Source organism: Psittacula echo (genome assembly GCF_963264785.1).
Source record: "Psittacula echo genome assembly, chromosome: 13".
Classification (NCBI taxonomy): domain Eukaryota; kingdom Metazoa; phylum Chordata; class Aves; order Psittaciformes; family Psittacidae; genus Psittacula; species Psittacula echo.
The window spans coordinates 10,684,456-10,705,891 of NC_137749.1; the positions used below are offsets into that span (position 1 = coordinate 10,684,456).

Consider the following 21,436-nt stretch of genomic DNA (forward strand, 5'->3'; position numbering starts at 1 on the left):
ATCCCTTCAGAGTAACTGCATGTACCTGGAACGACTGAGAGCTGCGAGACACTGTACACTGGGACTAGAAAAGCCCAAGGACTAAATCTGTGCTACAAGTCTCAGTGCAAACTAGAAGCACAAGTGAAACAAACTACTTCCATTGTTCATTGCATTAAAGAAGCCTTGTTTCCTCCAGATTTGTGTCTTGTGCTGAATGTAAGCTCTGACTGAAGCTCTTTTGGCAGTGAGGACATTTACAAGAGATGCCTCTCCTACAAGGGTATCTGGTGTCACATAACGCATGCCCATGGAACAACTCTGCTTTTGACTTGGCCACTTACAAAATGTTTATCTTTACTCGGCCCAATTATCCTGAATTTCTAAAATTTAAAGGTTTTTGAAATTTCTAGATTTCTATCAAGCTGTGCTTAAGCTGGCCCCCAGACTTCAGAAAGAGAGCGGGGTGGCAGGGAGAGAAGAAAGAGACACTTAAACAGTTCAATTGCCCAAGCCTCATTTTCTTAGGAAAGAAGGGTAAATACCTTCCAATAAAAATACATCCTCTTCTTCCCCAATACTACCATAGATGGAAGTTCACAGGACTCTGATTTGAGCTAAGTGAAGAAGTGAAGAAACAGATGGGAAAAAAGCTGCAAAGCCACATACCTTTGGGTCAACAACATTCACATGGACATCCTGGTATGGCCGCAGTCGGAACACTTGTGCAACTGTCTGATCCACACTTATAGTTTCTGTCACAAACATAAGAAAAGACAATAAAATAGTGAACATTCCCAAAAGGTTTCATGTGGTTTAAAAGTACAAAAGAAACACAGTGAGACTGTCATGAAACACTTAGGGCCTCAGCAAAAGACGACAGCTTCTTTCAGCTATGGGCCAATTTCAGAGTCACTAAAATCAAGGCAGGCAAGCTAAGCTCAAAGTTTAGGCTGAATTAATTCCTGCAAGAAGGAAAGATATGAAGCTAGCCAGAGAATGCAGAAACAATATTTTCAAGCTAAAAAGCCGATTTTGTTTAAACCATAACCCCACATATTGCCCAACCAAAAGCAGATTTAAAATTGGCTATTCGTTTTCTGATAAAATTAGAATCCTTCCATTCCTAAAGAGACAAAGCACTGATTTTCTTACAGAGTTCAAATATATGCATTAGTCAATCACAGGTACAGCCCGATAATATAATCTTTGTCAATGTTTTTACTATGTGTACTATGAGTTTAAAGTTACCTTTCTGCAAATCTTCCTTAAGTGACTTCACTTGTAGAAGCAGGGGACTAGCATGCAAACAAGAAAAAAAGGTAGAAAGTTGAGACACCAGCAATCTACTCTGGCAAATCACTCTCTCAAAACTATTTAGTAACATGGAGCATGGAATAAGCTAAACATAAACATGAATATTTTCTAGAAGGCTTCATACATCATCCTCTATCTTGTTTCTTACACCTTATAAGGTACTTTTTAGGTAAAGATGATACTCTGGGAAATAAGTCACACAGGAACATCTTGGAATCTCAAACAGGTAAACTGTTGCTTTTCAGATGCAGGCTGCAAGATGAACAGCTTCATGTAAAGATGATTCATGTTTTTATAGCCGAGCAGGAAGTTTTAATTTTGCTTAGGATGAAAGAATAGTAACTAGGCATCAGCATATCTATGAAGAGCACAAAAACATTGTAGATTCTACAGTCAGGTGCTATCAGCCCCGTGAAAGGTCAGCAAACTAACACCAAACGAAGAATTCCATAAATTTTAAGGAAGAGCTCCTGCTGTAGTTATCCTCTTTTCTTCAAGAGTTCTCCCAGCTCTAAGAGCCCATCACTAGAAGCTGCTGCACATGAACACACCCTTTCAGTGCTCTAACCACACTTGACTGATATCATCAAAGTGAGAATTCACCTGTACTCATCATTGGGATGTGCAATTTCCACAACATCTCCCAGCTTGATTTGAAGAAATACTTTAGGATTTACCACCAGTTCATCATCTACAAGACATAACAAATGAGGAAAACTGCAATGAACAGATATATACCAGATGGTTGCACGTTCATACGAAATAGCTTACTCCACATAACCACACCATCTCAGCATTAACAGGTCAGCAACACGTTATATCCACTACACGACAGCGCCCCTGGTGTCCTGGGTTCAGCAGTAGCAGTCACTTCAGTTTGGCCACTCTTGGGGGCAAAAACTTCTCTTCCCAATCCCAGAACTTTCACAAAAGATGTGTTGGACAAAAGAGTGTTGAACAAAAGAGTGCCTTAATGAGGCAAGCAGGATCATCTCTTGCATTTCTCATCTAACACACATCAGCAGGAAAGTAGATTGCCTAACAGGAACCTTAACAAGATCTGTTAACATGCTGCTAGTTTAGTAGGGAGCAATCAAATAAATGACATTGTTCTTAGTACACAGAAACACACCTACACACAGGCATTGGTCATTGACACGTCTGTCACTTATTGGGGTGACAGAAATACAAGGTTAAAAAAAAAGATGCAACAAAAAGAGAAGAGGCAGAAAAAAGCAAGTTCATTTTCTAGGTGCAATCGCATTCTGTTCTGGCAAATGCAATTTTATTCTGCTGTATCTTGCTATCAAAAAAGAGCTTTCCAAACTAGCTGGTAATGCTGCTGGTTACACCAAAGTCCCATCTTCACTGCTCTGTTAGAAAGACCAATAAATTAACTGCTTTCAATGAAGTAAGAGAGTGCTGGTCTCATTGTTACAAATCAGGAGATACTGACCACTGCCTCCAAACCCCTTCTTATGTATGACGAGCTTGTACACCTTGTTAGTTCTCATCTTGAATTCCAGTTCTCAGCTGCTTTGAGTAAAAACAGTTGAAGACATCGTGCATACCTAATACGGAAATGAAAGCAAACACAGATCTTGTGTTATTACAGAACCACTCATCATGCTCTGCTTGTGAACACAGGCTGCTGTACCACCACATAGCCAAGAAGTGCACACTCGAAAGCAGGCAGATTATGAAGTTTAATAAATGCCAAACTAAAAGTTTAGTAGTTTACAACAATTTTACAACCTTTCCTAGCAGCACTTCTAGTACCACCCTCTAAAAGTCTCTTTCCTATTTCAAGGAGAAATTCTGAACCCTAAGTTAAATGCATTAAAATGAATACCCAGAGTTATGCCCACTGCCTATTATGTCTTCTGTTTTCTTTATTCCACCCCCTTCACACATCTTTTTCCACATGTCTCAAAGACACTGGAATCCAGAGCCAGATGATTCCACATCAAAGCAGCAGAGCTGCAGCCAGCAGAGGTACAAGGCCAAGCAAACACGTTTGAAGCACCAGTCTGCATTAATTTCTTTTAATTGCATCAACCACCACATTTCTCTCTTCCTGCCACTTTCATTTAAAATAAAGCTTTTTTCAAGGGAGGACTTTTACTTTTCCAATTTACTCTTTTTGGAAGTGTTTTTAAACTAGAAAGGATCAGTGAGAATGAAGCTTTCTTCATAAAACTATAGCCACATTAAAATACAAGCTCTTCTATTTATAACTGTATTCTTACACCAAATCAAAAGGCTGGACTTAAAAGTGCCTTTCAAACAGACTAAAGCACTGAGCTTCAGATGTGCTTCTCAGAAAGTCGATTCAATTAGCGAGCTACAAAGGCATGGAGGGGGGGAAAAAACCCCACATCCGAAGTCTGAAGGTTTCACAGAGTTTATCTTAACATACTTGGAACGGAGGCTGGAAGAACGGGGCACTTGGCTGCAGGCCCTGACGGCGCGGCTCCGCCCCGCGGCGGACCGGGCCCCGCACGAGTGAAACTGAGTGTAAATGAACCCGCCGCACTCTCGGCCGGCGCTCACAGGCACTAACCCCGCTGCGGAAACGCCGCGTCCCTCCACCACGCAGTAGAAAACCGCGTTAGTAGGATAAAGGAGTAGTTTTCCCCCTCGGGGCGGTCTGGCAGGGGCGAGGCACGGCAGCCCCAGCGAGAGGGGAGCAGGGGACACCGTCCGACAGACGCCGCGGACCGCTCACCGCTGCCGTGGGACGAGCTACCCCATGGCAGCACTGCCAGGGCCGCCTTTCCGCGGCAGGCCTAAGTGCAGCCCCGTCCCTCCCAGCGGCCACAGAGCAAGGGACAAGCGCAGGGCCCTGACCTCCTATCCCGTGTCCCTCAACAGCAGCGGCGGCGAGGGCACCGTCCCGACAAAGTCCCTGTGGCGGCGCTCGCCACTTCCGCATCCGGGGCCGCCGCGCCAGCACGCGCGCGTCACGTGACGCATAACCCCGGTCCGGGTGGGAAGGCGCGGTGCCGGGACACCCCCTGGCGGCGCGGCGGGCGGGGCTCTACACGGGGAGGCTGCGGGCACCGGGTTGGTGCCACGGCAACGGTTGCTGGGGCCAAGCGAGAGAACGGGCGAGCCCAGATGAGGAAATGATGCGACCGGCGGAGGGCGCGGGCGGCGCGGCCGGGTGGGCAGGCGCGGGGCCGGTAGCAGCTAAGGTAATGGGACCGGAACGTTGCCGCCGTCGGGCTGCAGAGGGGGGATGTCTGTGCCGCGGACCCGCCTCTTCCGCTCGCCGCCCCCGGTTGCGAATGGGCAGCAGCGCCCCCGGTGAGGCGGAGCGGGGGGAGAGGGTTTGCCGGTGGACCCGGCCCTGCCCGGACGCGGCGGGGGCTCTGTGGGACCGAGCCCGCTCCCTGCCGGCACTGGGGGAATCAGCGGCGGTTGCATAATTACCTCCAGCGCGCTGCCTCGGGCCGGGTACGGACCACCGGGAACGAGCAGAGCAGATCGGGTCACCGCTGTCCGGGCCTGGGGCTTCTGTCCGGGAGGAGGAGAAAGGCTTTGGGCTGAGCCTGTCCGCGCTGCCGCCGCGCTCCGGACAAAGGAGCGGTCGGTCTGGGCCGTGCCGTAGCCAGGGCTCGGCGGTGCCGTCGGCAGTGAGGTCCTTCCCGCGGGGCTGGCGCCGGAGGAGCCTGTTCCTTAGAGGCTGTCTCGGTTCGGGAGCAGGGAGAGCAGCGCTCAAGCCCGTGTTTTTGTAAACTGAGTAACTGATACCTCTGGCAACGCCGGGCTTCGACCGCTCCTGTCGGTGCAGGTGTCTTCAGGAGCGGGGAGACTGGGGGGTTCCTTCAGCCGCCGGCGTCTGAGCGGCTGGAACGCTACGCGCTGTGATGTGTGCGCTCTCGCTGGTGCAGGGCATCGGGGTGTGTCGTTTGGGCTGAAGAGGGTCCCGACGCGGTAGCAGCGGTGTGCAAACAGACCTGGAACGGCACATCCGACGTACAGCGTGAGGTGTTTCTGTGAGAGAAGCTAATGAGGCACGGTGTGTGATGGATTATGTCTTAAAGTGTTCCTTCGAGGCAGAAAACAGGAAGAAAAGTTGGTTTTCCCCTCCTCCCTCGAAGATTAGAAACTTAACAAAATCACAGGAGAACAAATGATGCTTTGGTTTTAGCTGAGGGGTAGGATGTCTAATATGAGCCCTACTGATATGCTTGATAGTCTGTTTTCAGGTATTCCAGAAGATGAAGTTATATTTGCAGGAAGAAGTTTGAATATGAAAACAAGGCTTGGGGATGTCTCTGTTCACGCTGCCTTCCTCTGTTAATGAGCGTTTGCTTAGAAGCTCAACCATTTCTCAGCTCCTTCCTTAAAACATTATTTGCAAGTAGCTTTCTTAAACATACATGCTGGAATCTTGATGATTGAAGCTGTGCCTCTTAATCTGGAGATTACTCGTACGTATGTTGATTTAACATTGCTTTTATTTTTAGGGCAAACTGTGAAAAGCTCAGGACAACCGATCTTCAGCTGCCCTGATGCTCTCATCTGGGGTGGAATCTCTCCTTGATTCTTCGGGGTCTGCTGGAATAGAGGAGGTGTATCCTGGGCTGCCCACAAGCATCTCCACGGAACTTATGGCTGTATCGGAGCCTAAGGTTGGGTTAAGTGCAAAGCCTGGTGTGTCAGTGCCTGTGCTGGCACACGGCAGCGATCTGTCAGTGGAGCATTGCGCAACACCAGGAGTAGAGAGCTTCTGCCAGGGTTTGGGTGATGTGCTCCAGGTGATTTCTCGTGGGCCAGCAGAATCCCTTGGTGAAGAATTGGTGAAGTCTGGAGACCTTGAAGAGGATGAAAAAAACGAAAAAAGGAACTTTAGGAGACTAGACTGCTCTAGCAAGGGATACCAGAGAGATGGCAAACAAGCACAAGATGCTGAGGAGTATCATACTGAATGCTGCACTCCAGCTCCAGGGGGAAGCTTGGCAAAACAAGTAAGCAAATGGCAAAATGCATCCCTGTTTTGAATGTAGGGTTAAAGTGGCTGGGTGGATGACTTTGTCCATGTGGTTTCCTGTTTCTTATTTGGGGCTTCTGGCATGGGTGTTATTTGGATTGTCCTGGGTCCAGTGCAAAATTAGACCCTACTTGGGGAGACAAGCAGTGTTTGGTAACATCAAGCTTTTCACTTTCTTAGATATTGTTGGGATGGTGTAAGGCAGGGATGTAGCAGAACATAGAGCAAAACTGACTGAAAAAAAAGAGAAACAACTTAGATAGCTCCTTGCCCAGTATCCAAGGTTTGTGGGTACAGCATATTCTACTGGTACCACAATAGTTATTATGGTAAATAATAATAATAGTTATTTCAGACTAGTAATAGTATTATAATGCTACAGGGGCTTCAGTTTAGTATTTCAGGGCTCAATCTAAAAGTAAAGATTATTCTTCATTTTTACTATTACTGTTTGTATTGAGAGAGGAAATCGCAGTCTGTTTCCTCTTTCAAAAGGCGACTCACATGGCATTTTTTAACTCCTCCGCTTTATCACCCCTGATGATAAAAATGTTCTTTCTAGGTAAAGGCTACTGAAAGATGTGCTAAATAATACTCTATTGAAACCTGAACAGTCACAAAACTCACTTTTCTTTCATTTGTAAATAGTTTTCACACTCCCTAGAAGAACATAGGGGAGAAAAAAAGTATGGTGACTGAACTCACACCAGCCGGGAAATCATAGAATCATAGAATAGTTAGGGTTGGAAAGGACATTAAGAATACCTGGATATGGTGCATAGTTCTGTGTTTTACAGACCTGCTTACTGTATTTTGCATAATACTAAAATATTTTGGGGGTTTAACTCTGGATTTTGGTGTCTGATTTATTTAGAAGTTTGTGAAAATGAGGTTAAATAAAGTTGCCAGTCATTCAGTTTTCCAAGATGAGTTTTCCCATATTTCGTAGTGCTGGTAGTTTGGTTGTGGGGTCTTGGTTTGGCTTAGGGATTTTTGCAATTAGACTGAGGTCATCTGCTTCTGGATTTGTGGTTTTGATGCAAGGAAAGGAATGGTACAAGGCAAGTTCTACCAAGGAAGAGAAAGTGCAAGTGTCTTACGGAGGTGTACAGTAATGGTCTGGGGATGTGAGATAGGCTCGGGAACTGGATTACTCTTCTGATTCAAATTCATGACAATTTGCATTTTAAGGTGCTTATATTTTAACTGCTTGTGTCACAAAACTTCATTGCTGCTAAACACAAATCTTTTTTGGATGCATCAGGGTTTAACAGGCAGACCGTAGTGACTGATAGGATCAGAAAGGAACTGTGTGAACCAATTGCAATGCAAGTCTGCCTCTGTGCAAGGACTGATGTGTTCTGAGGTTTCTCAGTGGTTTTCTTACTCAGAACTGACCCAAATGCCAGTCCCTGAAACATGCTGAACATTTCAGGAAATCCATCAATCTCCACTAATATTCCTGTCTTGTTGCAGGAGGACCCTCACATAAACCAGCATGAATTGAAGTCTTTGGGAACCTGTTGCAGCGAAGCAGTGGGATCTCTGAAGAACACGGGTGTGTATTTTAGCAACCTGCTGTCCCAGGTTACTTTTTGTTGATTCAGAATTGATGAGTGACTGTGGGATAGCTCATTTATTTTGCTTTACAGTAGAAAGTATTACCCTGCGTAGCTAGAACAATATGAAAACTTAATCCTCTGCCTTCTCCTGACAGCATGTGCCCTTTTCCTGAAGCCCTTTTATGTACAAGATGTGTTTTAGTTATTTAAGTCAAATACTTATTTACCCCAAAGCAGAAGGTGGCGTTAACAGCAGATGTTTTGCATTTCCTTTTGTTTCAAAGCTGGATTATATGAGAGCAGTAATAGCAAAGATGTGAAAAAGAAAAAGACTCTTTCATTTGCTGATGTTTTAAAAAATGAAGATTAAAGTGCAGAATCCAAAGGAAGAGGAGAACAAAACGAATCTTAATTTCATTATGATCCATAATTTTCTAGCTTCAAATACTTTGGTCACTTTGCCTGCATCTAGTAATTATTTTCTTTCTCCCTCCGTGCTGTCATATAAGCAAAGCTTGTATTTAGAATGCCACCTAGTCTTGGTTCTTAGTAGAAACCACAGAAAAGATCTGCAGAAGTCTGAGCAAATATGTTCCCTGTGGAGTTTTGAATATGAAGATATTCTACAGTCACTGTAATTTGAATTAGCACCTTCTTTGTGAGTTTACAAAACAGTTTCTTAACAATCATAATTGCTTGGAGAGAATGAGGCACACATTGTCGTCCTGGGGATGACTTACTGACAAAAATGCCTTTAAGGAAGAAGGAATGGAATTGCTACTCTGCACAGCTGTATTCTAGGATAGAGCAGATAAAGTACCCAGCTGTGTTGAGCTTCAGTGTTACAAATATGTATTATTTGCCTTCTGTAATAAGTATTGTGTTGGTGATCTAAATTATATGGTATATGGTTCTGATTTGCTTAATTTTTATTTATGCAGAAGAAAACCAAGCACATGTTCAGGTGATAGACTTTAGGGAGCAGATTTTGGCCTCTCCAGGAACCTGCTTAGTAAGGTTCCATGGGATATAGGCCTAGAGGGCAGGGGGGCCCAAGACTGTTGATAGATGTTCAAGGATCACCTGCTACAAGCTCAGGAGTGCTGCATCCCAACTAGAAGGAAGTGCAGCAGGAGGGCCAGGAGACCTCCTTGCATGGATAAGGAGCTGCTGAGGAAAATTCAAAGCTAAAAAGAGGCTTATAGACAGTGGAAGCAGGGACAGGCGGCCTGGGAAGAATACAGGGATGTTGGCCGGGAAGCTAGCGACCAGGTGAGGAAGGCTAAGGCCCAGTTAGAATTGAACTTGGCTAGGGATGTTAAGGATAACAGGAAGGGATTCTATAGGTACGTAGTGAGTAAAAGACAGACTAGGGACAACGTAGGCCCCCTTCGGAAGATATCTGGAGAACTGGCTACCCAGGATTTAGAGAAGGCTGAGGTTCTTAATGACTTCTTTGCCTCGGTCTTCACTGGCAAAGGCTCTGACTGCACCACCCAAGTCTTGGAAGGCGAACGCAGGGACTGTGAGAATGAAGACCCTAGGCCCACTGTAGGAGAGGATCTGGTTCGAGACCATCTTAAAAACCTAAACGTACACAAGTCCATGCGACCTGATGAAATCCATCCGTGGGTCCTGAAGGAGCTGGTAAATGAAGTTGCTAAGCCACTGGCCATCATATTTGAAAAATCATGGCAGTCAGGTGAAGTTCCCGACGACTGGAAAAAGGGAAATATAACCCCCATTTTCAAGAAGGGGGAAATGGATGACCCAGGGAACTACAGAGCAGTCAGCCTCACCTCTGTCCCTGGCAAAATCTTGGAGCAGATTCCCCTGGAAGGCATGCTAAGGCACATGAAAAACAAGGAGGTGGTTGGTGACAGCCAGCATGGCTTCACTAAGGGGAAATCCTGCCTGACCAATTTGGTGGCTTTCTATGATGGGGCTACGGAACTGATGGACAGGGGCAGAGCAGTTGACGTCATCTACCTGGATTTGTGCAAAGCGTTCGACACTGTCCCACATGACATCCTTGTCTCTAAATTAGAGAGACATCAATTTGATGGGTGGACCACTCGGTGGATAAAGAACTGGCTGGATGGCCGCACGCAAAGAGTTGTGGTCAATGGCTCAATGTCCGGCTGGAGACCGGTAACGAGTGGTGTCCCTCAGGGATCAGTGTTGGGACCGGTCTTGTTCAACATCTTGGTCGGTGACATGGACAGTGGGATTGAGTGCGCCCTCAGCAAGTTTGCCGATGACACCAAGCTGTGTGGTTCGGTTGATACGCCGAAGGGAAGGGATGCCATCCAGAGGGACCTCGACACGCTTGTGAGGTGGGCTGATGCCAACCTTATGAAGTTCAACCATGCCAAGTGCAAGGTCCTACACCTGGGTCGGAGCAATCCCAGGCATGGCTACAGGTTGGGCAAAGAAGAGATTCAGAGCAGCCCTGCAGAGAAGGGCTTGGGGGTGTTGGTCAATGAGAAAATGAACATGAGCCGGCTTCAGTGTGTGCTTGCAGCCCAGAAAGCCAACCGTATCCTGGGCTGCATCAAAAGGAGTGTGACCAGCAGGTCGAAGGAGGTGATCCTGCCCCTCTACTCTGCTCTCGTGAGACCTCACTTGGAGTATTGTGTGCAGTTCTGGTGTCCTCAACATAAAAAGGACATGGAACTGTTGGAACAAGCCCAGAGGAGGCCACGAGGATGATCAGGGGCTGGAGCACCTCCCGTACAAAGAGAGGCTGAGAGAGTTGGGGCTGTTCAGCCTGGAGACGAGAAGGCTGCATGGAGACCTCATAGCAGCCTTCCAGTATGCAGCCCATAGAGTAAGCAATGAACCCCCCCCAAAACATGGAAACTCAGACTCATTATGATCATGGAACTGGGTTTGGAGAAAATCAAACCTCCACATCTGTACCAACAGAGCAGATCTCAGTGGTAAGGAGCAAAGGATTATCTAGTGCTAAATCTGATACTAGGGAGGGAAGTGCTAGTGTAGGTAAATCACGCAGATCTGAATCTGAAGAGGCTGTTGAAGGCTGGAGAAAAACTGCTGTGGGAGGTAGCATTGAAGTTTGTATCTGTCCTGAAGGTCAAGAGGGTGCTAATTCTGAGCATTGTCATTCTTCAGTTTTTAGTTCTGTTGCTTCATCTTCTGAGGAGTTCTCAAAAGAAAGATTTAAAATGGCCCCATCAGATGGTGATAAATTGAACAAGGACCAGTGGCAGTTCTTTGTCAGTGATTTATGCAAGGATGATATGAAAGAAAATAGTCTATTGATGGCAAGCAGCAACACTGCTTCCTGTGAAATTGGACAGACAGATATATGCTTTTATAATCCCTCCAGTAAAATTTCTCCTCCCAGTAGCCACAGCTGTCTGGATCTTAGTACCAAGCTAGAAAAAGGGTCACCTGAGGCACAACCACTTGAAAAGGAATGTGAGAGTAGTACAACAGCAGAAGAGTTGGCTGGCAGTTTAGTTGAAGCTACAGAAACGAATAGTAATGACAGTTTCTCCAGTGGCAAAGAAGCTAATTTGAATTATACACTAAATGTAACTCTACCTTCTGTTGCACAAAAATCAAGAGAACCTCATTATGAGTGTCTGCCTTGTACTGCTAATGAAGTTTCAAGCAGGGACAAGGCTCAGGATAATCTATCTGGAAAAGAATTAGTTGGTGCTTCTGGAACAACAGGGGAGCAAGTCACTAAAATTGTGCTTCATAAAGACAAATTCAAGTCTTCAATAAGTTCCAGGACTTCTGAGAACCCTAATGTGACAAGCAAAATTTCCCAAAAGAACATGAAGTCTTCAGTGGGAAATGCACGGAGTGTGGTCACTAGTTTAGAAAATGAACATAGTGACACAAGGAACTGTAATAATCAGAGTATGAAAGACCAGTGTACAGCTGCCAGTGCTTCTTGTGTTTTATCAGGGAGTACACATGGAGATGATGTTCTCCTGAGCAGTCATTCCTTTAATGTTGAGGTCAGTAAGAAGACTGAGGAAAATGATAATTTGGAAGGAGAAGCTTCAGCTTCAAAGGCACTCATCTTTCCAAAAGCACACTTCCCTTTGGCATGTGAATCTCTTCCTTATGAAAATGTCTGGGGCAACAGAGGTGTAGATCTGTATGGGATAAATGATGTTTCCACAGCAAAGCCCACGTTTTGCTCAGCTTACGCTGCAGAGAAGTCTATTGCTACCCTGGTAAGAAATGAGGTTCCAAATAAGAATATGGAGGGTTTGAAACAATTTGGTTTTTGTAAAGTAATAGATGGCAGTGAAATTGTTTGTGGCAGAGATGAGGCAAAAGAACAAATCGGCGAGTGTGCTCTCCAGAGAGATGAATTTGATAGAGTAAGGACTGTGGATTCTTCAAAGGTTCCTAAAGGCAATCAGAGAAATAAAACTAGTGAACAGCTATTAGTCAGATATTTGAACAAAAAAGCCTGTGTTCATAATTTTGGATTTTGCAACTCTCCATTAGGCCCAAAGAAGAGAGAACTGGGAGCGTGTGAGGAGGAAGAAGTGTCATTGCTCACAGCTAACCCCTCCAAGTACAGTGCTTCAGTGTGTGGGACGTGTCTGTTACTCAGCAACAGGAATATTCAAGCAGAGAAGACCCTTAGTCCAATGGAAAATCAGTGTCCTGCGTGTCAGAGCGAGTTTGGTGGCCCAATTCCAGGCAGCAAGCAACATTTAGAAAGTTTAAATAAACCACCAAACACTGGCTTACAAACTACAGCTAGTTCTGTGGAAGAAACCAAAATCTCAATTGGCTCTAGTCAGAGCAAAGAGATACTGTTAAAAACAGGTAACGACCTGCCTCCAGTAGCTCCTAAGTATGCAAGAGAAGACAGTTTTCAAGGAACTCTGAAAGAGAGTGTAATGGATTTGGACTCTTTAAATGGTGAGAAAAATGAACACTGCTCAGGAGACGTGGGCTTCGTCAGTAATCTAACTGAAGAGAAGACAATCGAACAAAAAGTACGTAAGAACAGATGTGAAAGAGAAGATAAAGGAAGTCTTGAACAAAGCTTTTCTGATAGTAAATCACATTGTTCACAGCGTGCTTGCTTTATCAAATGTGCAAAAGAGAAAGCAGAGCCAGTGCTTGCAGGAAACAAAATGCAGCAATCTTTGCCAAAGGTGAAGTCGTCAGTGGAGGATCAGGAAAATCCAGTTAGTGCCCAATTTTTGCCCTTCTCATCAATTCCTGGGAGTCTGTCATATAAGCCAGAAAGTATGAATGTGCTTTCAGAGACAGAAAATAAGAGTCTGAGAATAAAATCTATCTTAAGTAACTCTTCCCCACAGTTAACATTTGAGCCTTGTAAAGAAACTGACACTCAAAAGGGTATTGCTGCGTCCCATTTCAGAAAGTTTGACATCCAAGACTCTTACAATGAGACTCAGGTAGATTCAGAAACACCATCAGTTCTGGACCTGGGAATCTCTCTGCCTGAGAAAGAAAAGCAGTGTCTGTTATCTGGGAATACACAAATGTATGACTGCGATTCATCTGCAGCTGAAGCTTTTAGCAAAGATTCTTCAGTGGCAAAGCCTCTTTCTGTAACAATGTCTGCTAAGAGAAAAGCCAACAAACCTGAGGTTCCATTGTCAGATAATGAAGCCACAACCAGCTTTCTGAATGGTGCAAAATGCTCAAGGGTTTGTGCCTACAGCAAAGAAAGTCTGAGAGGTGAGGGGCATAGCATGCCAAGTGTAAAAGACATGGATGAGACCCAACCAAAAAGTACTCACTGTGGAGAGAAGTTTAAGAATACATGTGTGGAAGAGAAGATGGGAAGAGAAGTAGCCCCTAGAAAAAACTTGCCCACAGATTCTTTTCTTGATGGAGAAGATTGTCCGTGGGCCTTTTCAGAAGATTCAAAAAAGCCTGGTAGCAAAGTAGTCCCTCTCAGTACTGAGAACTATGGAAAGATTTTGGAGGAAATCCCAAGATCTAACTTAAGTAGTCTTTCAAAAGAAGGAACAAGTGATACAAAGCTCAGAAACTTAGCAGGTACCAATCTCCTGTCAGAAACTCGGCGTGATTGTCAAGCTAAAGCTGCATCTGATGCAGAAACTTCACCAGAATTACAGTGTAATACAATGCCCCTGTTTTATCCACCTATGATACTATCAAACAGTTGCAAAGAATCACCCCCAAACTGTGTGGTTTGCAATGAAGTATGTGTGCCTTACAAATTAAATGCACAAAGCAAAGATAATGTAAATTTGATTACAGAAGGCCAGGACACTACACCAACTCATTCCGTTTGCAAGGAAAATGAGGTTTCAGGTTCAGAGAGACTTGATCCAATAGAGAAATGTCAGGTAACTAAACAAAAGAAGTGTAAGAAGATGGAAGAACATCTGTCAGACAAGGCACAACAAAAACAGAAGTCAGAATATCAAGAGAAAGCAAAAATCACACTGCGACCAAGTATGTTGCACAGTTCTGCACTCCTATGCAGCTCTTCACACGAGTTGGTGACATCAAGAAATACAAAGGTTGAAAGTCCTTCAGAAGAGATTTTTGCTGTTGGAAGCAGTGGAAATAAACTATGTAGCACTTTACAAGAAGTCAAAAGGCCAAAGATTACCACAGATGTTATTAGTTCACAGGTTTTGAAGACTCAGGATTCAGAAATGCAAAACCTGAACCTTAATTTAGGGTATGATGGAATCGCTGGTGCCTTTGGAACTACAGCTAAGCAAAGAGAACCTCTTCCATTAAAGAGACAGCCTGGAAGGACATGCAAAAAAGTTCCCATGTCATATCAGTTAAAAGTAGTAAGAAAAAGCAAAAAGAACAGAAGTTCACCTTTTTTTGAAATTCCCCCAGAGGTATTCCCTAAACAGGAAAACACACTTCTCGAATCTTTGTACTTCCCATGTAAACCACCGGCACCGGGAGCAGAAGCAGCCATGAGGTGTGTGCATATGCCAAGGCAGAGGGCCAAGAGGTGCAGTTTGTTGAACAGCTTGAGACTTAGAAAATGTACCAAAGAACCAGCATTGTTGAGCAAGCTGTCTGCCATGGCCAGCCAGCTCCTGGCTCCTGCCAAGAGCAGCCATAAGGTAGAACCTCTGCCACGTTCTGCTGAACTTGTTCCAGTGGGTGAGAGGTACAGCCAACGTAGGTATAAGTGTCTATCAGAAGCCTTTTCTTGCATTAACAGGAACTTACACTCACGCTGGGCTGACAGTTGGTGCACCAAGATGTTCAGCTTTCAGCCTTTGGCACTTTATCCTGTAGAATCTACCAAAATACTTTTTTCAGACTTGAGCCCCAAGCCTCCAACCTCTTTTTTGGATACCACAGTTTTCCCAGTTTCTTTTCACATAAAATTGGACTCCAGTCCTGTGACAGACCTCACAGGGATGACATCCCAGCACTCTGTACATCATGGACCATTTTGGGGAGAAATGCCAGCACCGCCTTCAAAGTGGACTTTCTCTTTTTTCCTGTCTCAGAGCTGTTTAGATACAACAGCTTTCCAAGAAGATTCCAGTCCAAATAATGAACTGCATTCCTCTCTCTCTCTAACAACCCCAGGGGCTGTTGTCCTTCATCGTGACCGGCGAAGAAATACCATAGCTGAAAGACGAGGCGGTTGCTCTATGGCTGGCCTTCACACAGTGTTAGCAATTTCTTCCCCTGGATGCTACAGGATTTGGACGAGAAGAAGAAACTTAACTAGTCATATTCCTACCATCCAGAGACTGTTTATATCGCAATTCGCACAGGGTTTGAAAGGGGCAAGGTATCCACCTTCTGTATCAGATGACCTCATCTCTTCATTGCCATACTCATTGGGCAGGGTACTATCCATATGGAGTCAGCACGGTCCTTCTGCCTGGCCTTCTGAAATCACTCCTCTCCATTCCAGTGACTGCAAGTGGCAGCCAAGTGTTGGCATCACAAACAGGTAAACCCCATCAATTTATTTCTGAGATTAAATAGGTACAAGGTATGTACTTGCTCCTTTTTGGGAGGGAGAGGGTAATTGCAGCTTGCAGTGGAGGGTCAGTTTCACCTGTTCTAAATCTACACATTCTACTCCAAAAATGCCTCAGCATAGAAGATTCTTCCATACGGGACAGTCTGTTAACTGAATTTAAATATATTTGCCTTCACTTCTGTAACAATCTCCTGTTTCGGCAGAATGGCTAACTCTGCTTTCTTTTCCCTTGCAAAATATACACACCATGCATCAGAATAGATAATGCAGAAAGGTGAGCTACTTCATTAGGTCTATTCAGAGTGACTGCAGAACAAGTGGATTTCTGAGGTAGGAAGTTTTTTGTCAGAGGTCTGAGCCACAAGGGTTACTTGGAACCACTGAAAAATGATTAGGAAGAATCCTGAGGAGTGAGGGGTGGGATTCAGTTAAATTTTTAATTGTATTCCATGATATTTCTGTGCTAACTGAAACCTCTTTGTGTATGCTGTGCCTTTTGATAGTATGTGCCTGATGTATTGTTGGCACAAGCAAGTGTAGCTCCACTTCAGGTTGGTAATGAATTTTGTGTGTGCATCATTCTTGTTATGAGTGGGAAGAGGACTGGTATCTAGTCAGTATATGTAACTTTGTCATTGGCATTCCTTTTACTATGAAACAAAATGAGAGAAGAGGTTCCTAGCTCTGCTACAGGATTTTTGCATGCTCTTGAGAAAGGTTTTGCCCTTTATGCCTCAGTGACACAGGCAGCTCAGTCCCTGATTTTATGGTCTTGAGCTTCCTGGACAGAGTGCAGGCTCACCAGCACTGTAGACAAGTCCATTTGATTAAGTATTTTCTTTAATATGGCAGTCTTTAAAGAACTGTTGAATTTGGCTTATTTTATATCGGTGGCTTGACATATGTATAACCAAAACTCTTGCCAGATAAACTAATGCTCTACTTTGCTTTGTAGAAACGGATAACATACCTAAAAGTTTAAGTATCTCATTTAGCATAAGTTCTAATGCCTACCAAAGGTGTGAGTGAGCTTATAAAAGTACTGCTCCACTCTGGGAATTCTCTGCACTAAAAGAATGAAGCTAATGAATGAGAGAGCTACTAATAGAGACAACTTTACAGCACATTCTGTTGGACCTGCATTCCTTTTGATTCCATATGAGTCAATGTATCACGCTTAATTTTCTAGAGTACATATTAGTACTCTGGAAGTAATCACACCAGTAAACTACAGTTTGAGCACTAAAATATAAGATATTGTTGCCATTCTTCAAAACCAAAACAAACACCTTTTTAAAACTTAGGTCTGCGTTTGAGGTGAATTTCTTACTTTGTGTTGTTGAGGCATGTTATCCTTGGACTGGGAGATCAGAGCTGACTTATGCTCTCATGTTTTCCCCTATACTTAAGTCCACAGACTCCCAGGCAGCTTTTTACAGCATTGCCAGTTAGCTGAAGTGCAAGAGGATTTAATTCCTTGACATAACGGGTAATTTAAAAACTGAATGTTTTGCTGTGAATGATCTTTATCCCAAAGGGAGAGAAGCCAAATCAAACTTCATCACTTCAAGTAAAAAACAAACTGAGTTTTAGACTGGTTTAACTTTGGGGTTTTTTTCTCTAACATACCTTACAGATGCATGTATTACAGCCCCTCAATTCTGCCCACTCAGATTTGCTTTAAGGTGAAGTTATTGTAGCAGGCAGTGAGCTGAAAAGATGGTTTGTGGAAATTTAAATAGGTGCAGCAAATAAGTTCTATTCATAAAACAGGCAAAAATTAATATTAAAGGTTTTGCTATAAAGCAACATAAAGAACAAAACCTAACATTAGAAATATTTAACAGAATTTTAGATTCCATTTTGCTGAAGATTGACAACCTCTTCTCATCAACTAATAAATCTTCTTTTTAGAAAGCCATTAGCAGGAACAGTGCCAACAGGATAATTGAGTAAATCTATCTTAAATTTGTGTGTACTCAAAAAACCAGCCTCCTATGAAATAAATGTTTGGTGTATAAATACAGGAATACAGGATGGATGTTTGGTGCATAATAAAAACATTTTCAGCTCCCAGTATGACGAAAAATCTTTGCCTTTTTAAATTAAGATATTTAAAAAGACAGAAGAATTAACAAGTGGCTCCCAGCTGTCCACAGCCCATTTATTTCTGGAACAGATTTGTCCTCTTTAAATTATTTCATTCATAGTTAGTGGGTTTAATAACAGGAAATCAAGGAAATGGAGTATTTCTCCTGCCTAAGAATCTTCTGTCACTTCCACCTCCAGTAAAAGCATTCTTTAAGTGAAATATTTTTTCTAATTAGTGCTCATTTGGATTCAAAATTTCTAAAGTGTCTTTTTTCCCCTCCCCTGTAATTTATTTTTATTATTATTGCATAAATCAGTAAGCTCTGCCTCTAGCACGAAGGGTCTGATGTAGTATTGATACAGGTTCCAGGCGCTGGGATAGCAACTGGAACATGGAGAAAACCAAAATGTTATAGTTGTGATATTAAATGGCAAACACAAGAAATAGATCTTTCTGACCTCCTTATATTTGGACTTATCTGTGCTGCCAGCATGGTTGGTTTTCATTTATCTGTAGCATTGCAGTCTGGCTGTAACTTTTTTGCCTTAGAACTGTGACATACATTTAGCTGTTAGTTTGGGAGAACAGCAAGTACAAGATTTGCTGTTTAATGTAATAAAAGCTGTCCCAGCTGATTTTCCCCCCCTGCTATTAATAGTATGAGCACAAAAATAAAGCTTAATGTTGAAGGACTTTGAGCTGCTGTGCTGACTTGTATGCCATAGAGTTATGGTAATTACCAACCATTATGGAAAGGCCTTTGGTTATTCCAGTCAACTAAGTATATTCCAGTAAGACTGTGGGAGTTAGAGACAACAGGGAGTTAATCTGATTGAAACCCTTCCTTTCCCTTCTTTTTTATTTAGTAGCCAAATCCTTCACGGGTTTTGTTTACTTTAATTTTAAAACCTGGGGGTTTTGAATGAGGAATATAGACTTTCATAGAAACAATTACAAGTCTCCCTCTTTCTGTACTTTTGTTTCCTTTTCTCATCACTACCATTTTTAAGTGAAAGTAGGACTATTTTCCCTAGCAAGCTGTCAGTGAAATTTAGTGGACTAAATGGCAGATGTGGCTTGTTCTTTCATTGTTTTAGTCTTTCATTCCCATTCCTGATGCTAGCATTTTTTGTCTTCCAGTCCAGTTTATACTCACAATTTTCCCCTCAACTATTTTATAGTGTAGACCTAATTTCTGTCTGTCTTTGTTTTGTTTTGTTCATTCTTCTTTGGAACCAGCTATGCCATCACACCGCACTTACCTATACAGAGTATGGAAGCACTACAGACTGAAGGTCATGAGATTTGGTGAGTCTCTTGAACTTTGATGTTTATTCTGAGTAGTGGGATCATAAACTTTCTCAGAAAGACATTGCTTATGTCAGTTTGCCTTTCAGCTTTTGGCAGCTTGTTGCAAGAATAGCTTTCTGATTAAAAAGTTAGTGAAGTAAACTGACTGGATCGTGTACTGGAGAAGTGTGGAGGGGCATTAATGCCAACACCATGTAGCTCATTGCACAGAGCAATTCTGTTACTTTCAAGCATGTTGTGCCACTTCTTATTAAATGAATATCTGGTACTAGAGAAGTTTGTTTCCTTACTTGGATCTCTGTTCTTTCTGTCTGACTGACTGGACGTTAGGTGCCGCATGTTCCTTCTATTCTTTTCCAGCTTTGGAATGGCAAAGATAAAGCTTTTATATTTATCTGGAAACAAAAAGTATAATTAATAGTTGTGTCAAAGATTTGCTGGCAGAAAAGGAGGATTAATCACTTTCTTCTATCAGTAGTTACTAAATAGAGCTGTAAACTTTTAACTGTACTGCAGATAGAGTTCACTCACTTGGGCAATTACTGTGAACTGCATTGCTTTTTGTGCTCATACTGCAATTTAGGAATATCACCTGAGAGCATGGTATGCTGTTGCAGCATAAATTGGGTATTAATCTAATACGTTTCCTTCTTTCTCTGTTACAGTCTGGAAACTTCATTCCCTCTTCCATTACCAAAGCCTTGCTCACATCTGGAATTGTTGCCATCTCCCCCCAGGCTTCCAGCATCTGAACTCCAGGTCCATGCCCTTGATGAAGGTGATGCTTCTGTTCCAGCCTGTCTTAGATCCCAGGATGACAAAGAACTGGAAAAAGTGAGTTCATTTTAGATTTTAGGTGTCTCGGGCTCTTGGTTCCCCAGAACTTGAAGCTCTTGCTACTGAATATTGTTTAATAACTGTTAAAGATGAGGAGAGAAAACAGGCTGCTATGCCCAGTCTGTGATGCTTCTTCCTTTTATTCAAGCAGAAAAAAGGTGGCAAAGCAAAGGGGAATGCTTATTCTATAGATAATGTACACTCAAAAGGGAATTCTATTGACTAGTATGGTCATTATTTCCTTCAGTTTAACTTTTTCTCCTGTCTTTATTTTTATCCCTTTTTCTTTCTTAAGACTGAGCCAGAAAAGAGGCCAAAGAAAGTCTCACAAATCCCAATCAGGAAAACTGTTCCTAAGCCAGACCCTAACCTTACTCCAATGGGATTACCCAAACCAAAAAGGTGAGCAGTGTCTTATAAATGGACTCATACTGGCTCTTGTAAACCTGCTTGTTGTGAAGAGAGGTAGTTTTGAAATTCTTCTTCCTTGATTGATTTGTTCGTTACATTTTCAGGCTTAAGAAGAAAGAATTTAGCTTAGAAGAAATTTACACAAACAAGAACTACAAGTCCCCTCCTCCAGCCAGGTTGGTTCTGCTTTCTAATGAGAAAACCAAGATAAATGTGCATTACTTAGGCAGAGAGAAAGGAGATTAAAGGTGTCTGAAAGCTAAAAGGGAGATAAATCTTTTAAATTGCTCTAATTTAAAGTGGTAGGGAAAGTTCAAAAATCTTATCTTCTACTGTTTCTATAATCATGCTTTTGGACTGAAATCAACCCAATCTGTGCACTGATAACAGATTATTTAGCTAGCAGTAAGGTGCAGTTGCAGGAGGTGTACACTGTAGGCAAGTACACAAGAGGTGTGAAGGAACTGTAAGAATGTAAAAGTTAGAAGTGTGTTTACTTGGGTTATGAAATCCACTGGACTCCCTGTCCTGGTTAGGTGGTTACCTGCTGCCTGAGTATTCATGGGTTCTATCCTTTGCTTTTATCAGGAGCTTGGAAACAATCTTTGAAGAGCCCAAGGAGAAAAATGGATGCTTGATCTCTGTCAGCCAGCAGAAGAGGAAGCGGATTCTGGAGTTTCAGGACTTTACTCTTCCTCGGAAAAGGAAGAGACGAGGCAAAATCAAAGCTGTGGGTAGTTTCACCCGGGCAAAAAAAGCTGCACTCCCAAGTGCAGAGTTAGATGCTCTTCTGAGTCAGAAGCTAATGGACCTTGACGCCTTCTTTGCAAACGAGGCTGAAGAGGAGCAGGCCTCTGAGGGAGCCATTTAGCTGAAAATGGTCCAGTCAGCTCCTTTAGTATTTTAGTCTTTTTAGGAGAAACCTACTGACTTCTTCATATGTTACT

At 43.2% G+C, this 21,436-nt stretch overlaps 2 protein-coding genes across 11 annotated transcripts in view; one reads left to right on the forward strand and one right to left on the reverse strand.

Annotated features, from left to right (window-relative positions):
* Positions 1-4,233, reverse strand: part of DEPDC5 (DEP domain containing 5, GATOR1 subcomplex subunit) — a 47,303-nt gene extending 43,070 nt beyond the window's left edge. For all 9 annotated transcript variants that reach the window (XR_013957926.1, XM_080628485.1, XM_080628486.1 and 6 more), the window contains exons 1-5: positions 4,147-4,233; positions 2,753-2,867; positions 1,900-1,987; positions 1,231-1,277; positions 649-734 (exon numbers count right to left, since the gene is read on the reverse strand). Coding sequence is in view for 8 of the 9 variants with exons in the window: in XM_080628485.1 (XP_080484611.1) it covers positions 649-734; positions 1,231-1,277; positions 1,900-1,987; positions 2,753-2,810 (279 nt within the window). In the remaining variant the exon portion in view is untranslated. The remainder of the gene's footprint in view (positions 1-648; positions 735-1,230; positions 1,278-1,899; positions 1,988-2,752; positions 2,868-4,146) is intronic.
* Positions 4,234-4,384: 151 nt separating this feature from the next.
* PRR14L (proline rich 14 like) lies at positions 4,385-21,382 on the forward strand. 2 transcript variants are annotated; one of them, XM_080628689.1, is made up of 9 exons: positions 4,385-4,493; positions 5,772-6,272; positions 7,772-7,853; positions 12,355-15,805; positions 19,170-19,238; positions 19,907-20,075; positions 20,374-20,480; positions 20,594-20,665; positions 21,078-21,382. In XM_080628689.1, the coding sequence occupies exons 2-9, from the start codon at positions 5,817-5,819 to the stop codon at positions 21,358-21,360; spliced, it is 4,689 nt and encodes a 1,562-aa protein (XP_080484815.1). In that variant the 5' UTR covers positions 4,385-4,493; positions 5,772-5,816; the 3' UTR covers positions 21,361-21,382. The 2 variants fall into 2 exon arrangements, with proteins under 2 accessions (XP_080484815.1, XP_080484816.1); XM_080628690.1 differs by having other exon boundaries at positions 19,979-20,075.
* The last annotated feature ends 54 nt before the right edge of the window (positions 21,383-21,436 follow it).

What these genes read in the sequence shown, in the direction of transcription:
- PRR14L (XM_080628689.1), top strand. Translation starts at nt 5,817, where the DNA reads ATGCTCTCATCTGGGGTGGAATCTCTCCTTGATTCTTCGGGGTCTGCT. An exon ending in AGTGTTGGCATCACAAACAG is followed by an intron (nt 15,806 to 19,169) that starts GTAAACCCCATC and finishes CTTTGGAACCAG; the next exon opens with CTATGCCATCACACCGCACT. An exon ending in ATGACAAAGAACTGGAAAAA is followed by an intron (nt 20,076 to 20,373) that starts GTGAGTTCATTT and finishes TTCTTTCTTAAG; the next exon opens with ACTGAGCCAGAAAAGAGGCC.